Source organism: Hirundo rustica, chromosome 6, assembly GCF_015227805.2.
Source record: "Hirundo rustica isolate bHirRus1 chromosome 6, bHirRus1.pri.v3, whole genome shotgun sequence".
NCBI lineage: Eukaryota > Metazoa > Chordata > Aves > Passeriformes > Hirundinidae > Hirundo > Hirundo rustica.
Genome location: NC_053455.1, coordinates 10,955,456 through 10,976,329, shown reverse-complemented (window position 1 = coordinate 10,976,329; position 20,874 = coordinate 10,955,456). Strand labels below are relative to the sequence as shown.

The window sequence follows — 20,874 nt, the reverse complement described above, 5'->3', positions numbered from 1 at the left end:
ACAGGGTATAATGGAACAGCTGAAATGGACTTTCAGTTTTCCTGGGGGCTGGAGGGAAACACATCCTTTGGAATATACTGGAGAAGTTCTGAACATTGTGAAATACTTCCATTAGGTTTGGCTGCAGTATCAGTGTCTGTGGGATATGCAGGCTGAAAATATATACAATCGTCTTGGAGAAGACCTGAATAAGTGGCAGGCCCTTTTGGTTCAGATAAGAAAGGCAAGAGGGACATTTGACAATGCAGAAACCAGAAAGGAGTTTGGACCTGTTGTCATAGACTATGGCAAGGTAAAAAATTGCAATTATTTCTTGTGATAAATGCATTGAATTTCAGAATAGGTGTATAACAGAAAATAACGAGAGTGACAAATTACTATTATGTAACATTATTCACTTGTAGGTACAATCAAAGGTGAACTTGAAGTATGACTCCTGGCACAAGGAAGTGCTCAGCAAATTTGGCCAAATGCTTGGTCAGAATATGACAGAGTTTCATTCACAAATTTCTAAGGTAAGAAGAGTCTTAATTCCAGTTTTTCACTTTTAGATCAACTGTTGTAGAATGCTAAAATGCTGATTTGTGCCCTTAACAGTCCCGTCAAGAGCTGGAGCAGCATTCTGTGGACACTGCTAGCACATCAGATGCTGTGACGTTCATCACATACGTGCAGTCCTTGAAACGTAAAATCAAGCAGTTTGAAAAGCAAGTTGAGGTAGGTTTGTTGTCTTCTGCTAATGATTCTGACTTTGTGGAAATGTCAGGCTTAGCTTGTAAAATGCAGCTTCTTCCTAATCATAAAATGATATTCAAGTTCTCTTAGAAACAGACTCAAACTTCATATTCTTAAAAATCCTGTGAGCTCTATAGTGAGCATTTATGTTTATTTAGCCTTGCAGCTTAAGTTTTGTCTTTTTAACTTAACACCACTGTTTCTTGTAGCTTTATCGCAATGGTCAGCGCTTGCTTGAGAAACAAAGGTTCCAGTTTCCTTCCTCTTGGCTCTACATTGACAACATCGAAGGAGAATGGGGTGCCTTTAATGACATTATGCGTAGGAAAGATTCTGCCATTCAACAACAAGTAGCAAATCTGCAGATGAAAATAGTTCAAGAGGATCGTGCAGTGGAGAGCCGAACAACTGACTTGCTGACAGACTGGGAGAAAACAAAGCCTGTAACAGTAAGTAGTGATGATTATTATTTACTGAATGAGGTCGGTTTTCTGCATTCAGTAAGAGGTAGGGAATTTGTTTTTATGCTTTTTTTGCAGTTTTTCACAGTGAATACAGGTAAAAGTATTTTTAAGGGTTCTGTAATAACCTGTCAGTGTGTTAATTTTTGGCAATAATTGCAGAGGGAAATTTACCCTTAAAACTTAGCCTCTGTTAGGTGCAGAAAATTAAATTACTTCATTGACTAAGAGAGCTTTGTCTGAAACAAGTATGTGTCAGAGATATTGCATGTAAGAGGATTAAGAAGCAAGCTGCTTTTTCCTTTTTTTTTTTCCCTGAAGTGCTTTTTAGTAAAACCAAAAGCTGCATGTAAAAACGAAATTAGACTTATTGTGGACTAGTAAGTCTTATTGTCAGTAAAATGGAAGTGTAAAAAAATTAGACAGAGCAACATTTATATTTCATCCCCACTTATAACTTGCCTTCAGCATAACTGTAGGATTATTTGGATTAATGTATCCCATGCAAACTTTAGGGAAATCTGCGTCCAGAAGAGGCTCTTCAAGCTCTTACCATTTACGAAGGAAAATTTGGCAGGCTGAAGGATGACCGTGAGAAGTGTGCAAAGGCCAAGGAAGCTCTGGAGCTTACAGATACTGGACTTCTCAGTGGCAGTGAAGAGCGTGTCCAGGTACAAGCTGCTCACACACTTTCTTGCCAGTTTTGGATGGAAATGTTTCTGTTCCATCATTTTCCCCGCAGGAGAGTGACTTGTAGTGTGTGCTCTACTAATATCAGGGCACAGTCTCCACACTGACTCAGTTCTAGCCTTCAGAACTTGTCTGTGATCTCTTCCTTGGCTGTCCTATTCTTTTGAAACTGTTATGTGAGCCAAGATGGAAAACTTTATCTTGGTCACTTGCTGTTGCAGTTCTGTTGAACTGGCAGACTATCCGGAGGTTTTTGATGGATTAGAAATATTTTGTTTAAGTCGCCCATGCTGTTTACTTAGAAGAAATTAGGAATAACTTCTGATGTTTGATACATTCTTTATTACAGGTAGCCCTTGAGGAGCTGCAGGATCTCAAAGGTGTCTGGTCTGAACTCTCTAAGGTCTGGGAGCAGATTGATCAAATGAAAGAACAACCCTGGGTCTCAGTACAGCCTCGCAAGGTACTTCCCTTTTGTGTACATGAACAATGTAACTGCCACAAGTAAATGCAAATTAGAAAATAGACTTCTTGGGCATGTTTCTTTTGAAGATAAGCTAAAAAATATTCACAGGATTGTCATAATTTAAGTAATCTTACAGGGAATTTATGCAGTTTCCATAGTTTGAGATTGGACTGCCTCTACAGAGAAGAAGCTGCTGTTTTTAAATAGGCTGTTGGACCTTAGAGAAACTTCATTATACAGTTGGGTAAACAGCATTGATTTTAGTTCAATGCTCAGGAGGTAAAGAGCAGAAAGAACAATAATCTATAAACTAACTGCGCGTGACAAGACTGCATCATAAATTTCAATCAGACCAATAAAACTAGATTCTCAACTGTAGAGTGAGCACATCTTAGGCAAATATGGATGACATTTAAAAGAGCTGTCCTGTTGCTAATGTCTCATTAGAGTGAGATTTTTGTAACAAATGTATAGGCAACTTGTATAGTTATGTGCACACAACTTATAGAGAAAGATTTCACTGCTTTTATGTTTCTGACAGCTTCGACAAAACTTGGACGGTCTGCTGAACCAGCTGAAAAACTTCCCTGCCCGTTTGCGGCAGTATGCCTCCTATGAGTATGTTCAGAGACTTCTGAAGGGCTACATGAAGGTAAGTTGCACACATTTCTAAAATGCATGTGTTCTGTATTCAAGTTCAAGGATGTAACTTATCTTTTCTTCTGTAGATAAACATGTTAGTTATCGAACTGAAATCCGAGGCACTTAAGGACCGACACTGGAAACAACTGATGAAGAGGCTTCATGTTAACTGGGTTGTCTCAGAATTGACCCTGGGCCAGATCTGGGATGTCGATTTACAGAGAAATGAAGCAATCGTCAAAGATGTTCTGCTCGTGGCTCAGGGAGAGATGGCTTTGGAAGAGTTCTTGAAACAGGCTAGTATCAGCTCTTGTATGTATGCATGTAATAGCAAATCTGAGCGTTGCTCTTAGGTGGCTTCTTGTGAAGTAAACTTGTCACTCTAAGCCCTTGAAACAAGAGCCAAGACTCCATGATTTGTTCTCTTTTGGGGAACAGTTTAAAGGTATGAAAATTTTCCTCTGATGAAACTTGCATTATTTGGGAAAAGCGGTTCTTGGTAGTGACTGTAAAGATCCCACCTTGAACTGCATCATAGTCTCAATATTTTTAACACAAGCTTGAGTGTAGAGCCAGAATCTCCAAGTAAAAAAAATAGTATCTGGTTACTCTAATACATTTCTACTTTGTAACTATGTTGGAGCAGAAATGATTGATGTCCTATCTTAAACATCTTTTCCTTCAGATAAGAGAAGTGTGGAACACCTATGAACTGGACTTAGTCAATTACCAGAACAAATGTCGTTTGATTCGTGGATGGGATGACCTTTTCAACAAAGTCAAGGAGCACATTAACAGCGTGTCTGCTATGAAGCTGTCACCATACTACAAGGTACAATGGAAAACAAGGCTAAACAGTTTTTGTTTATTTCTGCCTTCCCTTTCTGTTTAGTTTATATTTTTGTCAGCAGGGACTATATTCACTGTTTAAAGCTGACAGACTGTTAATTGTGTATGCATACTTTGTAACTCTCAAAAAACCTTTTCCTCTAATAATTATTAGTAGTCAAACAGTTGATAATATTAAAATGAATATTAATGCAGGTGTTTGAGGAAGATGCCCTTAGCTGGGAAGATAAGCTGAACCGTATCATGGCACTCTTTGATGTCTGGATAGATGTCCAAAGGCGGTGGGTCTACCTGGAGGGTATCTTTACTGGCAGTGCAGACATCAAGCACTTGCTTCCTGTGGAGACCCAGCGGTTCCAGAGGTAACTTTTTAATTTTGTTCTTTTCTTGCCTCCCTTGGAGCACCAAGTGGGCAGACCTGAAACTTCATGGCTCACTATAGCACTCTGAGTTGAAATACTGAATGCATTCTTACCTGGTCCAGCTGGATTACAGCTGCTGTAGATACAAGTTCCTCAAGCAAAGAGGTGCAACTATAGCAGAAAACGTTTACAGTAAACTGGCTGATGTACAATTTTTAGAAGATGATTAGGACTCGGGTCGTTTTCTTTGCTAGTTCCTGTCAGTTTCTTCAAGGGTTTTTCTGGCATTGTGGCTGCAACAATCAGGCTGTTTTCTGTTGCTGCAGACTTTAATATCACCCTTTAAACATTATTTACTTCCTCTCTTTTAAGTTGGTCTGGTCATACTTACTCATTCCACACACTTCCAGTCAGATCAAAGAATCAGATTTATGCATCTTTTCAGGAAGTAAAGATAAGTAGACCTGCTCTGGACTTGGTAGATTGAACATTACGAAGAAATTAGATTTTTTTATTGGGGGCTTGAGGTAGATAAATAGGAATTTGGGGAACTTATGTTTGTGTTCCCTAGACCTGCTGCAACCATTAGAGGTGAGGTGGTCATTTAGAGACAAGTAACTTTGGTATTCTGTAGGCCTGTGGTTACAGCACGCTAATGTATTGTGTTATTTTACTTGCAGCATCAGCACTGAATTTTTGGCACTCATGAAAAAGGTGTCCAAATCTCCACTTGTGATGGATGTTCTTAACATTCAAGGTGTGCAGAGATCATTAGAGAGACTGGCAGACTTACTTGGGAAGATCCAGAAAGCCCTGGGAGAATACTTGGAAAGGGAGAGGTCCTCTTTCCCTCGGTAAGCAGTTGACTTCTGAAGTAATCTGATGTTTCTGTGCAGGAATTGGTGTACTGCTCTGTAAAGCCTTTGCCAGTTCTGTGGCGCATATATATGAGATGTTATGATTATTTAAGTATGTATTGTCTATATACAGAATTCAGTTACAGCTACTTCTCCGGAAGTGGGGCTGAAACTTCCTTTACTTGCGCATCTGTGGCTGGTTGCAGGATTTGGTTATTGCCTAAGGAACTATTGCAGCTGATTTCTGTAAACTGAAGAGGTTCTTCTGCCATTTGATTGAAGGACAGTGTCTAAATTGTCACAGTCTGGTATTTAGATCATTGATTTGGACTTGCCTGTAGACCTCAACTAGTTTGTCACTTAGCATGAGAAAATAAGAGTGAGGGAGGTGCTGAGTGTGAGCTCTTCCTTCCTGGCTGATAGGCAGTTCAGTCCCAAACTTTACTGTGAGTATTTCAGAGATGGATAAGTAAAGGAAATGATCCACACTGTGGAGCATGTTATACATTTCTGTATGGTACAGACCGCATGAACTTAATGGTAGCACTGAGGTATAACTGCTAAAATTTTTGGTTCCTGCAGTGTTGAGGAAATAGTTGTCAGTTGCTTCCATATAGTGGCCATGGATGAAGCATGAATTGTAAATTAAAAGTGATAGTTGGAGTTGGAGTTCTGATATAGATCTAATTTTATGTGATTAATAGGTTCTACTTTGTTGGTGATGAAGACTTGCTTGAAATCATTGGAAACAGCAAAAATGTTGCTAAGTTGCAGAAACACTTCAAGAAAATGTTTGCTGGAGTTTCTAGCATTATTCTCAATGAAGACAATTCTGTGGTTCTTGGGATATCTTCACGTGAAGGAGAGGAGGTATAGCTGCAGTATTTCTTTCTAAATAAAATTCTGAAAATAAGTGAACGTGGGCTGACTTAAACCTTTAATTCTTGCAGGTGCTGTTCAAAACACCCGTGTCCATCACAGAACATCCCAAGATCAATGAGTGGCTCACTCTTGTTGAAAAAGAAATGAGAGTGACCCTTGCTAAATTGCTTGCAGAGTCTGTTACTGAAGTAGAAATCTTTGGAAAAGCAACTTCAATTGATCCAGCAGTCTACATCTCTTGGATTGACAAATACCAGGTATTAATGTGGAACACTTAAGTATACTGCTGCTCGGTTCCTTCAGCAGGGAAAATGATCTGATGAGGGTTTTTTTACACAGGCTCAGCTTGTTGTGCTGTCAGCCCAGATTGCTTGGTCTGAGAATGTGGAGTCAGCCCTCAATGGTGGAGGTGGAGACAACAGTCCTCTCCAGTCTGTGCTAGCCAATGTTGAGGTCACACTCAACGTCCTGGCAGACTCTGTGCTGATGGAGCAGCCACCCCTTCGCAGAAGGAAACTGGAGCACTTGGTGAGTAGAAACCTCTTTTCCTCTTCAAGGTTCACATGTGAGCATTTTTAGATTTTAATTTAAAAAATGATCAGTCTAAGACTTACTGTTCCTCCAGGAAAAGATTTTGTGCATTTTAAGCAATTACATTAAGTTCTGATCCTTAATGTAGGTGGTGGCAGTTTTTCACTCTAGTCAGCTTAATCCATGATACCATTATTATAGCCTATCTCAGTGAATTGATCTTCAAATTGGATCTTCCAGGCATGGAAGTTACTGGTTTCTTTTCATTCAAATGTGAAATATGTCATTAAGCTGCTGATTGTTGTAATCATAAATATGCTTTTGTTTGTAGATAGGGATTGGAGGTGGAGGGGGAATTAAAATCATCCTGGGTTATTTCTAGGGGGAAACACCTGGTTTCTGGCAAGTAAAATCTTGAGTTCAGTAGTGTAATGGATTAACAGGCTAACTGGGCCAAAGTGCTTTTCTGTAAACTAGGAAAGTCATTAAGAACAGTAGGCAACGTTGTTAATTTTGGCTCTGTAACGACATCTTAAACCAGAGACTGATTTTAGGTTGTGATTTCTAAGGGATGGCAACTCACTGTGTTAATCTGAGAAGCTGTAGGATTCCTATCTTTATTAGCCTGTCCTTGTTGGCTTGTATTGTGGTCTTACGGAGTTACTTCATTCTGCAGATCACCGAGTTGGTGCACCAGAGAGATGTTACAAGATCACTGATCAAAAGCAAGATCGACAGCTCCAAATCCTTTGAGTGGCTCAGCCAAATGCGCTTCTACTTTGACCCAAAGCAGACAGATGTGTTGCAGCAGCTCTCCATTCAGATGGCAAATGCCAAATTCAACTATGGTTTTGAGTACCTGGGTGTTCAGGATAAGCTGGTACAGACTCCTCTCACTGACCGCTGCTACCTGACAATGACACAAGCCCTGGAGGCAAGACTTGGAGGATCACCATTTGGTAAGTTAGTGAGACAAGTGAATAAAATTCTTATCTTCTCTGATATATATGAGAATGAGTGGTTTAGGTCACTTAAAGAATCACCATGAGATAACAGCAAAGGCAGGTTTAATATGAATTAGTAAAAGTGCAACAAATTCTATGGCAAGGTTCAGTCTATCACTGTATAGATAAAGCGCACAAGGAAAAATCTGATTTAAACAATCTAAAATGGTTTATGTGGAGACTGGGGATGCAGAAGGATAAGCAGGGATAACAGTAAGGGATGCAAAGGGGTAAGGGAGACTACTGTCACAAGTGTCAGAGTTGCCAAACTGAGCTTCAGACTGGATCAAGTTTAAGTTTAAAGGATTTAGCAACACTTACCTAATCAATGCAATAGTAGCAGTACTTGAACAATTGCTTAATTTAAAACAAAATGATTCAGTAGGATTTTCTATAAGCACAGCAGTAACTTGACAAAAAGTTTAGCTTAATTATAGACCTAAATTGGCAACACTCATAAAGCACACAAACATGAAGTATGTGCAAAGGTATACCTATGAAAAATGCCCCTTGAATTCAGTGAAATATGTCAGATGCCTTTTCATCTCTCCAGAAATGAAGGATTGGGTCTCAAGGAGTGCGGGTGTCAAGGTTCAGTTGTCAGCTTTCAATGGCAATCCTCCATTGTAAATTGGAGAGATCACAAGCTCCAAGAGGTATCTCACCGGGAGGCAGATCCTGGCCACAGACTGCTGCAGTCCAGGAGATCTCAAAGGGTCTCACTGAGGACCACTGTGTATAGAGTTACAAAATTACTGATTTTAGTCATCAGGAAGTTTCCATCCTGGCCGCAATCCGAGTTGAGCTGTTACTGGAATGTTCCTTGGGAAGTCCAGCAACAAAAATATTATTATACTTGCTGTGTTGTTCAGACAGAAAAATATGTCTCAGGGTTATTAAGTAGAAAACAGGAGCTCGTTAGACAAGCTGTGGGAGCAGACAGGGTTTCTGATAAGCTCAAGGGGAGCTAACTGGTGCTGTTAATGTAGGCCAAGGTCTGACAAACATCTCTGAGACTGTAGTGTAGTCTGGGATGGGGTTTAGCAGCAGGACTGGGGAATGGATTTGCAAATGCACAATACAGTGTTAATGAGAACATGCAGAGCACTTACAGCTAAGATACTGAAGAACAGCAGTCTTTTGGAGGAAGTCAAAACAGTTTTAGGTTTCGTTGAACCCTCTGGAACAGGCACCTTCAGAATCCACATACTGGCAGATTGCACAAATTGGCAGTGGTACGCAGATTATGAACTCTAAAGCATGTCCATCCCATTTCAAAATCAGGTCCTGCTGGTACTGGTAAAACAGAGTCTGTTAAAGCTCTTGGACATCAGCTTGGCCGCTTTGTGTTGGTCTTCAACTGCGACGAAACGTTTGACTTCCAGGTAAGCTGTTTGATTATAGCAGTGTAACAAACCGTAAGAATCTCTCCAGAGCCCTCAAACAGCCAGCAGTGTTTATTTTCAAGGTGATTATGTATAAGTCCTAACTGAGCTGGTATCTGTGGGTCATACAGAGCCTCTGTAACAAAAAAAATGCCTAAAGCAGGAGTGGGACGGAACATTGCTAGAGCAGAGGTTCTGGCTTTTTGAACAGGTAGTTCTGTAACAGCAAATGGAGGGAAAGAAAGAGGAGGTACAGGGCCAGGGGCTGAAGACTGGCTTTAGGAAAGTATCTTAAACTATGTAGTTTGCATTGATAGTACTGGTTTAATGAGGAACAGATGAGAGTGTGAGATTACTGAAGCAGCTCTACTACTACCAAATTATCCTTTACAACACAGCTGTGCAGTTTACCTCAGCGTGTAAAGAATTCCTCAAAACTAAGAAAACTTAGCCAGATATTTTAAGATTAATGATATCTTCAAGCTGAGAACCAGATGAAATATCTCTGTAAATGATAACACAGTAAATTATCTTCAGATGAAAACCTTGGTCAAGTGTATAGATAAAAAACAATATAAGACATAGACAAGAAATCACTAAACTTCATGGACTCTGCCAGGTTGCCCATGTGTGGGTTTTTTTCTGTACAGCTCTATTTTGACCAGATTTAGCCAGAATTTGGCTTGTAGGGGTGACTGTAAAAAAATGCTTAGGGAGTATTAATATCACAGATGATGTGATCCTTCCTTGTCCCAGCTCCCTTCCTCCCTCTGACAGTAAAGACAATCATGATGTCCCAGAGGAAGTGTGTTACTCTGTTCGTGCTCCAGTAAACCTTTCTTCATGTACTGTTTCTCCCCTTAAATCCACTTGCGTACTTGGTTTTATAACATCTTTACCAAATTGTACCATGGTGCACCGTTACTATGCACTTCATGGAAGGGCAGCTTCTTTTTTTTGTCATTTTTTAATGATTCCTGTATTCTTGTAGTAGAAAAGACAGCGAATAATTGATACCTGAAATGGGTAGATTCTAGATCTCCCTCACGTTCCCTCCTGTTGCCTTCTACAGAATCTTACCTTAAAGGTTGTTCTTAAAATAGAAAGGTTATCATACTCTGGCCATCCAATTTGCTCTTCTGAAATGTTTTGTAATTCTTGTACCCTCTTTGCAATAAAGGACTAGAACTGCACCTGATGTTAATGGTATCAGCAAACAGAACATTATGCAGTGGACTTAGTTTGCCTGTTTTGGAGCACACTGCAGTGCAGTATGGAGTAATAGGGAGCTGTGCTCATCTTCTGTGGTTCTGTGAAGCAGTGAAAGCTGAACTTCAGAACCCTTTCATAACTCTTATGGTACTACAAATGCAGTAACCTACAAATAAAGACAGCTTCTTCCTGCATTGTATAAAGTGCTCTTCTCTGCTCCTTTTGCTGATGCAACTGAGTGAATTTCCCCTCTCTGTGCAGGCAATGGGACGCATCTTTGTGGGACTTTGCCAAGTGGGTGCATGGGGCTGCTTCGATGAGTTCAACAGACTGGAGGAGCGAATGCTCTCTGCAGTTTCACAGCAAGTTCAGTGCATCCAGGAAGCCTTGCGAGAGCATTCCAACCCCAACTATGACAAGAGTATGTAATTCTTCTCTAACGTCCTTCATGCTGTTTTGTTCTCAGCTACATTTCTTGCAAATAATGCAAGGATGAAGCTACTTGATGTCAGAACTTAAGTATTTGATGTAACTTATTACTGTTTCCTATCACTGTAGGAAATTAAAATAGAATAATGTATGACTTCAGTTCTCAGAGCGATGGATCACTGACTGAGGTATAGCTAAATGCACTCTTTTTTTCAGCTGCAACACCCATTACCTGTGAGCTGCTGAACAAACAAGTCAAAGTGAGCCCTGACATGGCTATCTTCATCACCATGAATCCCGGCTATGCGGGCAGATCTAATCTGCCTGACAATTTGAAGAAGTTGTTCCGTAGCTTGGCAATGACCAAACCAGACCGTCAGTTGATTGCTCAGGTCATGCTGTACTCCCAAGGTTTCCGTACTGCTGAAGTTCTTGCCAATAAGATAGTACCGTTCTTCAAGTGAGTAACAAGTTTGGCTCCAGTCAGTAACAATAGAACTTACTGTTCAAAGCTGTAATACTCTTTTGCAACTCACTAAGCACATTGTGTATCAATAATTTCAAGCAATAGTTTCAAGTAAAGAATGACATTTACCAAGTGTTATGTTGGTTCATACTGAGAATCGAATTGTATTTTGTCTCTTTTGCTTCTTAGGCTTTGTGATGAACAGCTGTCCTCCCAAAGTCACTATGATTTTGGCCTGAGAGCGCTGAAAAGTGTGCTGGTTAGTGCAGGTAATGTGAAGAGGGAGAGGATTCAGAAGATAAAGCGGGAAAAGGAAGAGCGTGGTGAAGTTGTTGATGAGGGAGAAATCGCTGAGAACTTGCCAGAGCAAGAGGTAACTTGTGCAAAGTTCTTCTGTGATAGAGGATGCACAATTAACAAAGAATGTAACCCTTCAGTGTTTACCATTTATTATTAAGCCACGTGAACAAAATAATGTTAGTTACCAAAGGCAATTTGATGGCTTAAAAGCACCAAGTTAAATATGACTTCTAAGTTCCTGAATCATAGTGCACAACTCATTCATATGAGGTGGTGCATCCGTGACACTTATTGCTGCTCAGCATCTCAGCAATTAATGCCAAAAGCATAATAAAGAGACATAAACAGAAAATCAATAGGAAATCATAGGTAGTTCCAAAGTTGAAACCACTTAAATAATTGTTTTGACTAAGACTGCCCTGGTCTGGTACTTAATCAGTAAAGTATTCCTTGTCAAACACATTTGGTGAAGTGAACTTAACAAAAAAATCTGATGAAATGTAACTCTCTCTCTGCAGATCCTGATCCAAAGTGTTTGTGAAACTATGGTACCAAAACTGGTTGCAGAAGACATTCCACTGCTGTTCAGTCTCCTTTCTGATGTATTCCCTGGAGTACAGTATCACCGTGGAGAGATGACAGCCTTGAGAGAGGAACTTAAGAAAGTGTGTCAGGAAATGTACCTTACCTATGGTGATGGAGAAGAAGTTGGTGGCATGTGGGTTGAAAAGGTAAAATATGAAACTGAAAATGTGGAATTGAAGTTTATGTATAAGACTAAATTTCCTTTTATATTATGAAAAGTCAAAAGCTTTTAAATTTTTCTTGTCTTAAACAATACCTAAAAGCTTAGATCGACTGCTGAAGTTAATTGCTACATTATTTTTTGCATCACAGGTTCTTCAGCTATATCAGATTACACAGATAAATCATGGTTTGATGATGGTTGGTCCCTCTGGAAGTGGGAAGAGCATGGCCTGGAGAGTACTTCTGAAGGCCCTTGAACGGCTGGAGGGTGTGGAAGGTGTTGCTCACATTATAGATCCAAAAGCAATTAGCAAAGATCACCTCTATGGTACTTTGGATCCAAATACCAGGGAATGGACAGATGGCTTGTTTACACATGTCCTGAGAAAGTAAGTCTTTAATAGCACAAATACAAAATGGCTGGTACATTTGTACCTAGGATAATTTCACTTTTCTGAGTCCTAATTCTCTACTTCAATGAATATTTCCTTTAATATAGAATCATAGACAATGTGAGAGGTGAACTACAAAAACGTCAGTGGATTATCTTTGATGGTGATGTAGACCCTGAATGGGTTGAGAACTTGAACTCTGTTCTGGATGACAACAAACTTCTAACTCTGCCAAATGGAGAACGTCTCAGCCTCCCACCAAATGTAATGTTCTTTTTTTACATTGTGTTTGTGTGCTGTATATAAGCTTGTTGGTTTAATTTAATATGTACTAGTGTTAATATGTACTCTTTCTCATCACAAGCAAAGTAATACTGAGTTCAGATTGTGGTTTGCTGGAATAAGGGGTTTTTGTGGAAACATTTCATGTTACACTCACTCCGACCCTGTAAGACAAAACATGAATTATATAAAACTTATGGTAAATGTCAATAATTATGAACTTACCTTAGGAGAGTATAATGCTGATGTTGATTATTCAGCATCTGAATGCGAATTTGCATGTTTTAAAAGGTCTCTGTTTTTTCAGTGAAAGGGTTATTCTATTGTTTTCATCTTGTTGGTTGTTTTTACTCCTAAGTGTTATTTTAAATTTCTGTTTTTCAGGTGCGTATCATGTTTGAAGTACAGGATCTGAAATATGCCACTTTGGCTACTGTGTCAAGGTGTGGTATGGTCTGGTTCAGTGAGGATGTTCTCAGTACAGACATGATATTCAATAACTTCCTGGCCAGACTAAGAAGCATTCCTCTGGATGAAGGTGAGGAGGAAGCTCAGCGCAGGCGAAAGGGCAAAGAAGATGAAGGAGAAGAAGCAGCATCCCCAATGTTGCAGGTATAACTTAGATTACATTATGGGATAAAGTAGTAAAAATGCTTGTATCACAGATACACCATACGTAGAATTTATGACAGCCTATCATAGAAAGGCTGACTTCCTCTTTACTTCTTTTTTTTTTTTCTTTTTTTTTTTTTCCTTTTTTTTTTTTTTTCCTTTTTTTTTCCTTTCTGTTCTTTTGTTAAATATGAAGTATTTTAAGCCTTAAACAGAATCTTTCTGCCTGGTAGTCAAATGAGAAGCAAATGCTTAGAGCGGTGTTTGTCTCCCCCAACAGATTCAGAGAGATGCTGCAACAATAATGCAGCCATATTTCACATCCAACGGCCTGGTAACCAAGGCACTTGAACACGCTTTCAAGCTGGAGCACATTATGGACCTCACGCGCCTGCGCTGCCTCGGCTCTCTGTTCTCCATGCTGCACCAAGCTTGCCGCAACGTGGCGCAGTACAACGCCAACCATCCCGACTTCCCGATGCAGATAGACCAGCTGGAGCGTTACATCCAGGTAAATGCAATCTGCTCTCAAGTGACTGACTCCTGTGCTTGCCTAGATTTGAGTTACTCATTGAGCTTTGTTCCGTTACTCTAAAAGCAATGTTTGCTGTTGTTGCCCCTTGCAGAGGTACCTGGTCTATGCGATACTGTGGTCTCTTTCTGGAGATAGTCGTTTGAAAATGAGAGCGGAGCTGGGAGAATACATTAGGAGAATCACCACTGTGCCACTGCCAACTGCACCCAACATACCTATAATTGACTATGAGGTAAACCTTTCTTGTGCTAGAAGTGTCTTTCGTTTTCTTAAAAGCTCGCTTCAGATTTTGGAGGAAAATCTGGAGAATAAACTGCTAGACTATCTCAAATTTTACAGTTTCACGCTTCAGCAAACACATCAAATAAGCATTTATTTAAAATATGTTTAAATAAACACATCAAATTTGATGTCACTTAAAAAAATTAACTAAGGTTAAGCTGTTCTAAATTGTCTAATTATGTTTTTGTGCTTCTAGGTGTCCATTACAGGTGAATGGGTGCCATGGCAATCCAAAGTTCCTCAAATTGAAGTTGAAACACACAAAGTTGCAGCTCCTGATGTTGTAGTGCCAACCCTAGATACAGTTCGCCATGAAGCACTGCTGTACACTTGGCTGGCAGAACACAAACCTCTGGTGCTCTGTGGCCCACCAGGTTCTGGAAAGACCATGACCCTCTTCAGTGCTCTCAGAGCTCTGCCTGACATGGAGGTACATGAGAGAGTTGTGTGTGTGTGCGTGCACATGGGTGTGTGAATTACAGAGTAGTAGCAAGTCTTTAATCTTCTTAAGATTAAAGATAGCATGGAATTTATTTCCTAGCCAGAACTCAATGATAGCTTCACCTCAGTCAGTCACGTGTATATACAGCAAAAAATAAAAATCACATTGAGGAGGATACAAATTCATTTCTTAAGTTCTTTAGCCTGAGGCTGCTTTCTTGCTTTGCCACTTCAGTAACAGAAGAGCATTTCCTGCATTCAGTGTTCAGTTAAAAGCCTTTTAAATGTTCAAGAGTAGCTCTCATCCTTCTGTGTATTTAGGTGGAGTGACAGTTTCATTTAGGTTGTGTTGTTCAAAATGCAGGATCAGGCAAGAAGCATTGCTGCATGGTAAACGGAGAACCTGCAGTGGGAAGCAAAGAGTATCTAGGCTGTATATGGCTGTATATATGTGGTAATATACCTGTAATGTGGATGGTATATATACTTCCATTGTGAACAGCCAAACATACCTGTTTCCAGGACTCCTGGTATACTTTCTCAGTCCTTAGTGTATTTTAATTTTTTCTTTCACTGTTTTCTTTTGAAGGTGGTTGGACTCAACTTTTCAAGTGCTACCACTCCAGAACTGCTGTTGAAAACTTTTGATCACTACTGTGAATACAGGCGTACCCCTAATGGAGTGGTGCTGGCTCCTGTGCAATTAGGAAAGTGGCTGGTGCTGTTCTGTGATGAGATCAACTTGCCAGATATGGATAAATATGGCACACAGAGAGTCATATCCTTCATTAGACAGGTTTGTTTTCCTTTGTAATCAACTGTATCACAACAGCTACTTATAGGGAAATAAAATGTTCCACTGATTTGATTTGATTTTTATGTTTTTGTTCCAGATGGTGGAACATGGAGGATTCTACCGTACATCTGACCAGACGTGGGTGAAACTGGAGAGAATTCAGTTTGTTGGTGCATGTAATCCACCTACTGATCCTGGAAGAAAACCTCTGTCACATAGGTAATGTGTCTAATAAATTCTAGGTAACAATGGAATAGGAGTCAAAACTGAAGCATTGATTATATAATCTGTTCTTAATACACTTGTTTAACAGCAGCTGTGCTGAAATTGTGTTCCTTGCTTTTGCACTCTCTGCTGCTTCGTTCTTACCATAACAACCCAGCAGTGGACTGAGTGTTAGGCTGTTGAATCACCTGTCTGAAACACTTGAGAATGGGAGCAATCAAACCAACTACAATTGCTGCTGATGATTTTGAATCGAGCAGTTATTTAATTTTGGCAAAAGATAATGAAGAGAATACAGATAGTGATTTGACTTTCTGTACTGTGTAATATGCTAATCTTTCAGATTTTTACGACATGTCCCTGTGGTCTATGTGGACTATCCTGGACCAGCTTCACTTACTCAGATATATGGAACATTCAATCGTGCAATGCTGAGGCTGATCCCATCACTTCGCACTTATGCAGAACCTCTCACTGCTGCTATGGTAGAGTTCTACACAATGTCTCAGGTAACTTGTTAAATGCAACTCCAAACTCCAGTTAGAAGACTTTCTTCCATGCTGAATCATTTGACATGTCTTGTTAGCATTTTACATGGATAATATGTGTACAAGAACTCAACTGATTACTTGGGTTCTGGCAAAAATGACTGAATTATGCTGTCAGAGTAATGCCTTGCAATGCCAAGACCTGTCAAAGATAATGGTGCAACTTCGAGGTAGAGTAACTAATTAAGTTTAAATTTTTAGGAGAGATTCACTCAAGACACGCAGCCACACTACATCTACTCACCTCGTGAAATGACTCGGTGGGTGAGAGGTATATTCGAAGCATTGAGACCACTGGAAACCTTACCAGTTGAAGGCCTTATCAGGATTTGGGCCCACGAAGCCTTACGTCTCTTCCAGGACAGGTAAAAAATTCATGAGCTGGGGAAGCAAAACCATTAAAAGTTGCCTACTTCTCACCAGCTTTCATTGGAACATCAAACTAAAGTGTGCTTTATGTTAAATAGCTGGAATACCAGTGAGAATGTTTCCTTTCACTCCAGCTTGACTGTGTTGGAAGTTGTATCTGTACAAAGCAGAAGTATATTGTGCTGCCATGGTGTGATTATTTCCTCCCATTACAGAGGACTGTACTCACTGACTTAACTTCTTTATCCAGACTTGTGGAAGATGAGGAGAGACGCTGGACTGATGAGAACATTGACATGGTTGCTCTGAAACACTTCCCCAATATTGACAAAGAAAAGGCTATGAGCAGACCTATCTTGTACAGCAACTGGCTGTCAAAGGCAAGTTAAAATTAAAAAAAAAAAAAAAAAAAAGAAAAACCCCCAAAATTAAATAGGTTAGATGCAACTGAGTGATGCAGCTCTTATGACCATATTAAAGTGATAATTGGTGCCCATCATGCTGTTAAATTGATCTCCAAGAAATTTTTACTATGATTATCTGGAGTGAACTCTGCCACAAAAGTGATAGCTGTTACACCAGGGATGCTACCATGGAATGTAGAAGCAGTATAATTTTCTCAAGAATAGTGTGACGTTACCAGGTTACAGTTATTCCTTATGGAATCTCTTGGATAAGGCGGTGACTCTTGAGCAATACTGATATTACACATTTTCTGGTGACCTGTTTCTTATAATCTGAAGTGATCCATCTGGGCAACCTGTACAAATCCTGGTGAGTTCAGGCAAAAGTCCTCCTAGCTTGCTACCCTTTGACCAATAGTAAGTGACTAGGAAAGGCTGTTTAAAATAAATTGGGGCAGGAGGTAAGTCTGTAGTGCTGCTTCCCAGTCTCTTTGGTAACTGGCAGCATAGGCTCAGCCTATGACAGGTTCAGTAGATAAAGTGTTTAAACCCCATGCTGCTACCTGTGCTGCTCTAGGCAGTGGACACGTTTCTGTGCAAGTTAAATGAGTACAATGTTCTTAAGCTTTTCTAGGGGATTGCTACTCAAGTATTCTAGTAGTTCTGCTTTGGTGTACTCATAAATTTATCCCTAAGCAAATTCCCTTAATCTTCCATTCTGTATTGGCTGGTTCTTTTAGGATTATATTCCAGTGGATCAAGAAGAATTGAGAGACTATGTGAAAGCTAGGCTTAAAGTCTTTTATGAAGAAGAACTTGATGTACCACTTGTCCTGTTCAATGAAGTCTTGGATCATGTGTTAAGAATTGACCGGTAAGTTCAGACTTCCATTGCTGCTCATATAAGCAGTACTTAGAGTTACTCTAAACCAGAATAGCCTCAGTACAGAGTAAGAACAGAGCATGGTCTCATTGTTGTCTATGGAAAATACACTCCATATAGCAGGATCCTGTCTGGTAAGGTGTGTCAGTTATGGTACTAACTTGAAGCTTAGGTGTTCCAGGAAAAGCTTCAGTAAGTTGCTAACACTTACCAATCACACTTGGTTGTGTTCCTTTTCAGAATCTTCCGTCAGCCACAGGGCCACTTGCTGCTGATTGGAGTCAGTGGAGCAGGGAAAACAACCCTGTCAAGATTTGTTGCCTGGATGAATGGTTTGAGTGTCTACCAAATCAAGGTTGGTGTGCTAAGTTTAACTTCTGAAAACCTGTAAGTCAAAACTCCCGCTTACATATTGACCCCTAAAATCCCATTAAAAGCTAAACCAAAATGTTAATGACCAGTTTTAACTCTTGCCAGGTTCACAGAAAATACACAGGTGAAGATTTTGATGAAGACCTTAGGACAGTATTGAGACGCTCTGGCTGTAAAAATGAAAAAATAGCTTTTATTATGGATGAGTCAAACGTCTTGGATTCTGGATTCCTGGAGAGAATGAACACTCTCCTAGCCAATGGAGAGGTAAGAAGATTTTAAGTAAATATTTTTTGCACCTTTTCATAACCATAAACTACAACAAAACTATCTTTTGAATTAGGTTCCTGGTCTCTTTGAAGGAGATGAATATGCTACCCTCATGACTCAGTGTAAAGAAGGAGCACAGAAAGAAGGTTTAATGTTAGATTCACATGAAGAACTGTACAAATGGTTCACCAGCCAAGTCATTCGCAATCTCCATGTAGTGTTCACTATGAATCCATCTTCTGAGGGCCTGAAGGACAGGGCAGCTACTTCTCCTGCACTCTTCAACAGGTAATTGCTGCATATTCCAACATATTTTACAGGTGCCATTAAAACACTGCTTTTGGGGAAGTCTTCACAAATGCTTCATATTTCAGATGTGTCTTGAACTGGTTTGGAGACTGGTCAACTGAGGCACTCTACCAAGTTGGCAAAGAGTTCACAAGCAAAATGGATCTTGAGAAACCAAATTACGTTGTGCCTGATTACATGCCAGTTGTGTATGATAAGCTGCCACAGCCACCAACGCACAGGGAGGCTATTGTTAATAGCTGTGTGTTTGTTCATCAGACTCTTCACCAGGTATGTTATTACACTGCTTAACTTACACTTACCTCTAGGCCATGGCATCATTCGCCATTTTCCTAAAAACTATGATCCTTGGCATCCAAATAAATTTTAAAACAGTGCATACTCTGCAACACTTTGTTCCCTAAAGGCTAATGCTCGGCTGGCGAAACGAGGAGGCAGAACCATGGCAATCACACCACGCCACTACCTGGACTTCATCAACCATTACGCCAACTTGTTCAATGAGAAGCGAAGTGAACTGGAGGAGCAGCAGATGCACTTGAATGTTGGTCTTAGAAAAATCAAGGAAACAGTTGATCAGGTATGTATCTCTTTAAAACTTTGCTCTCTATAAAGCTGGAGTGAGTAAACAGATCTCAGTGCTCAGTATGGATTCTCTCTTCCATCCTACAATCGATCTTAGGTGGAGGAATTGCGGCGTGATCTAAGAATAAAGAGTCAGGAGCTGGAAGTGAAAAATGCAGCAGCCAATGACAAGTTGAAAAAGATGGTGAAAGATCAACAGGAAGCTGAGAAGAAAAAGGTAAAAAATTTTGTTGAATCTCTGCGCACAGCAACTATTTTATTTACAAAACAGAGCCTACAGAGCAAGTGCTGGAAGAATTTCACCTTCTAAAAGGCAGTATTTTGTCTGTGAAATTTCCTTATAGGTTATGAGCCAGGAGATTCAGGAACAGCTGCACAAGCAGCAGGAGGTCATTGCAGACAAGCAGATGAGTGTGAAGGAAGATCTTGACAAGGTGGAGCCTGCTGTCATTGAAGCTCAGAATGGTATGTTAGCACCTCAAGAGATCACACAGTGGTCTTGGATCTAAAACTGGTCTACAGGAATGTGTTTTCTTGTGATCTGGGTTGGTCCTGTCTCATAAAAGTGGCTCTTAGCATGGGGCTGAACAGAGTTGAAGAAATCCCTTCTTTTGAATTCACAGTCTTTGAGCTGTGATTTTTGTGCCTTTTTTTTTTTTCTTTTTTTTTCCTGTGTATGATAGAACCAGTCTGATTCTTGATACTCCTGTGGATTGCGCCTTAGTTTCTAGCAGACCAGCTGTAGAAAGACTAGTGATGCCTTGCTGCTGAACAGACAGCATGTAGTCAAACTGTCCATTCATTAAACTGGACAGACAGATCACTGGTTTGAGTGAATCATTTTTAGACAGCAGAGTAAGTTGTCTGTGCCTGTTTGGCAAGCTGATCTTCATAGAAGCGTGTCTTGTAATATAGCAGTTATTCAGTAGTATCTGCTTCTCTAATAACCTCATATTCCTTTTGAGAATCTTGAAGCATTTATACAAATCCAGGGTACTCTGCTGGGCTTTGCTAACTGTTTGTTTTCTTCCTAATCAACATTTTTCATCTTTCTGGCACTGGTTAGCTGTGAAGTCAATAAAGAAGCAGCACCTGGTAGAGGTCCGTTCCATGGCTAATCCACCTGCAGCAGTTAAGTTGGCTCTGGAGTCCATCTGCCTGCTGTTAGGTGAAAGCACCACTGACTGGAAACAAATACGTTCCATCATCATGAGAGAGAACTTCATTCCGACCATTGTTAACTTCTCTGCTGAGGAAATCAGGTAAAGTGTGAGATATTTATATGAACAAACCATTTACAAAGAATAGAGGGTCTTCACTGGACTTTCCTCTGTGTAATTGCTTTGGTACCACTTGACTTCTTTTGAAACCAGCTTATTGCACATGGTGAGCATGCAGGTGGTACAGAAACTAGACTGCTGAAGCCAGGGTGTATCATGAAAATTGGGATGAAGCAGCTGCTTGTTGTGTGACTTAATGCCATGGTTGCAAAGCGGTGTGTTGGTGTCCAAAGCCACTTTGTCAGTTGAAAGTAGTTTTGCAGCAGTAACA

At 40.1% G+C, this 20,874-nt stretch overlaps 1 protein-coding gene across 1 annotated transcript in view; it reads left to right on the top strand.

Annotated features, from left to right (window-relative positions):
• The window catches only part of DYNC1H1 (dynein cytoplasmic 1 heavy chain 1), a 45,059-nt gene that overhangs the window by 10,051 nt on the left and 14,134 nt on the right, over window positions 1-20,874 (top strand). The window contains exons 13-52 of the mRNA XM_040066731.2: window positions 116-292; window positions 405-515; window positions 598-717; window positions 945-1,184; window positions 1,712-1,867; window positions 2,236-2,349; window positions 2,894-3,004; window positions 3,081-3,290; window positions 3,680-3,826; window positions 4,039-4,205; window positions 4,886-5,059; window positions 5,767-5,932; window positions 6,013-6,201; window positions 6,284-6,472; window positions 7,152-7,434; window positions 8,764-8,864; window positions 10,338-10,497; window positions 10,722-10,965; window positions 11,161-11,344; window positions 11,790-12,002; window positions 12,169-12,407; window positions 12,518-12,674; window positions 13,077-13,304; window positions 13,585-13,815; window positions 13,931-14,071; window positions 14,318-14,551; window positions 15,152-15,358; window positions 15,456-15,577; window positions 15,927-16,092; window positions 16,333-16,496; window positions 16,751-16,880; window positions 17,645-17,778; window positions 18,028-18,142; window positions 18,265-18,426; window positions 18,503-18,717; window positions 18,804-19,008; window positions 19,145-19,318; window positions 19,421-19,540; window positions 19,668-19,788; window positions 20,390-20,585. Coding sequence (XP_039922665.1) covers window positions 116-292; window positions 405-515; window positions 598-717; window positions 945-1,184; window positions 1,712-1,867; window positions 2,236-2,349; window positions 2,894-3,004; window positions 3,081-3,290; window positions 3,680-3,826; window positions 4,039-4,205; window positions 4,886-5,059; window positions 5,767-5,932; window positions 6,013-6,201; window positions 6,284-6,472; window positions 7,152-7,434; window positions 8,764-8,864; window positions 10,338-10,497; window positions 10,722-10,965; window positions 11,161-11,344; window positions 11,790-12,002; window positions 12,169-12,407; window positions 12,518-12,674; window positions 13,077-13,304; window positions 13,585-13,815; window positions 13,931-14,071; window positions 14,318-14,551; window positions 15,152-15,358; window positions 15,456-15,577; window positions 15,927-16,092; window positions 16,333-16,496; window positions 16,751-16,880; window positions 17,645-17,778; window positions 18,028-18,142; window positions 18,265-18,426; window positions 18,503-18,717; window positions 18,804-19,008; window positions 19,145-19,318; window positions 19,421-19,540; window positions 19,668-19,788; window positions 20,390-20,585 — 6,917 coding nt within the window. The remainder of the gene's footprint in view (window positions 1-115; window positions 293-404; window positions 516-597; window positions 718-944; window positions 1,185-1,711; window positions 1,868-2,235; window positions 2,350-2,893; window positions 3,005-3,080; window positions 3,291-3,679; window positions 3,827-4,038; window positions 4,206-4,885; window positions 5,060-5,766; window positions 5,933-6,012; window positions 6,202-6,283; window positions 6,473-7,151; window positions 7,435-8,763; window positions 8,865-10,337; window positions 10,498-10,721; window positions 10,966-11,160; window positions 11,345-11,789; window positions 12,003-12,168; window positions 12,408-12,517; window positions 12,675-13,076; window positions 13,305-13,584; window positions 13,816-13,930; window positions 14,072-14,317; window positions 14,552-15,151; window positions 15,359-15,455; window positions 15,578-15,926; window positions 16,093-16,332; window positions 16,497-16,750; window positions 16,881-17,644; window positions 17,779-18,027; window positions 18,143-18,264; window positions 18,427-18,502; window positions 18,718-18,803; window positions 19,009-19,144; window positions 19,319-19,420; window positions 19,541-19,667; window positions 19,789-20,389; window positions 20,586-20,874) is intronic.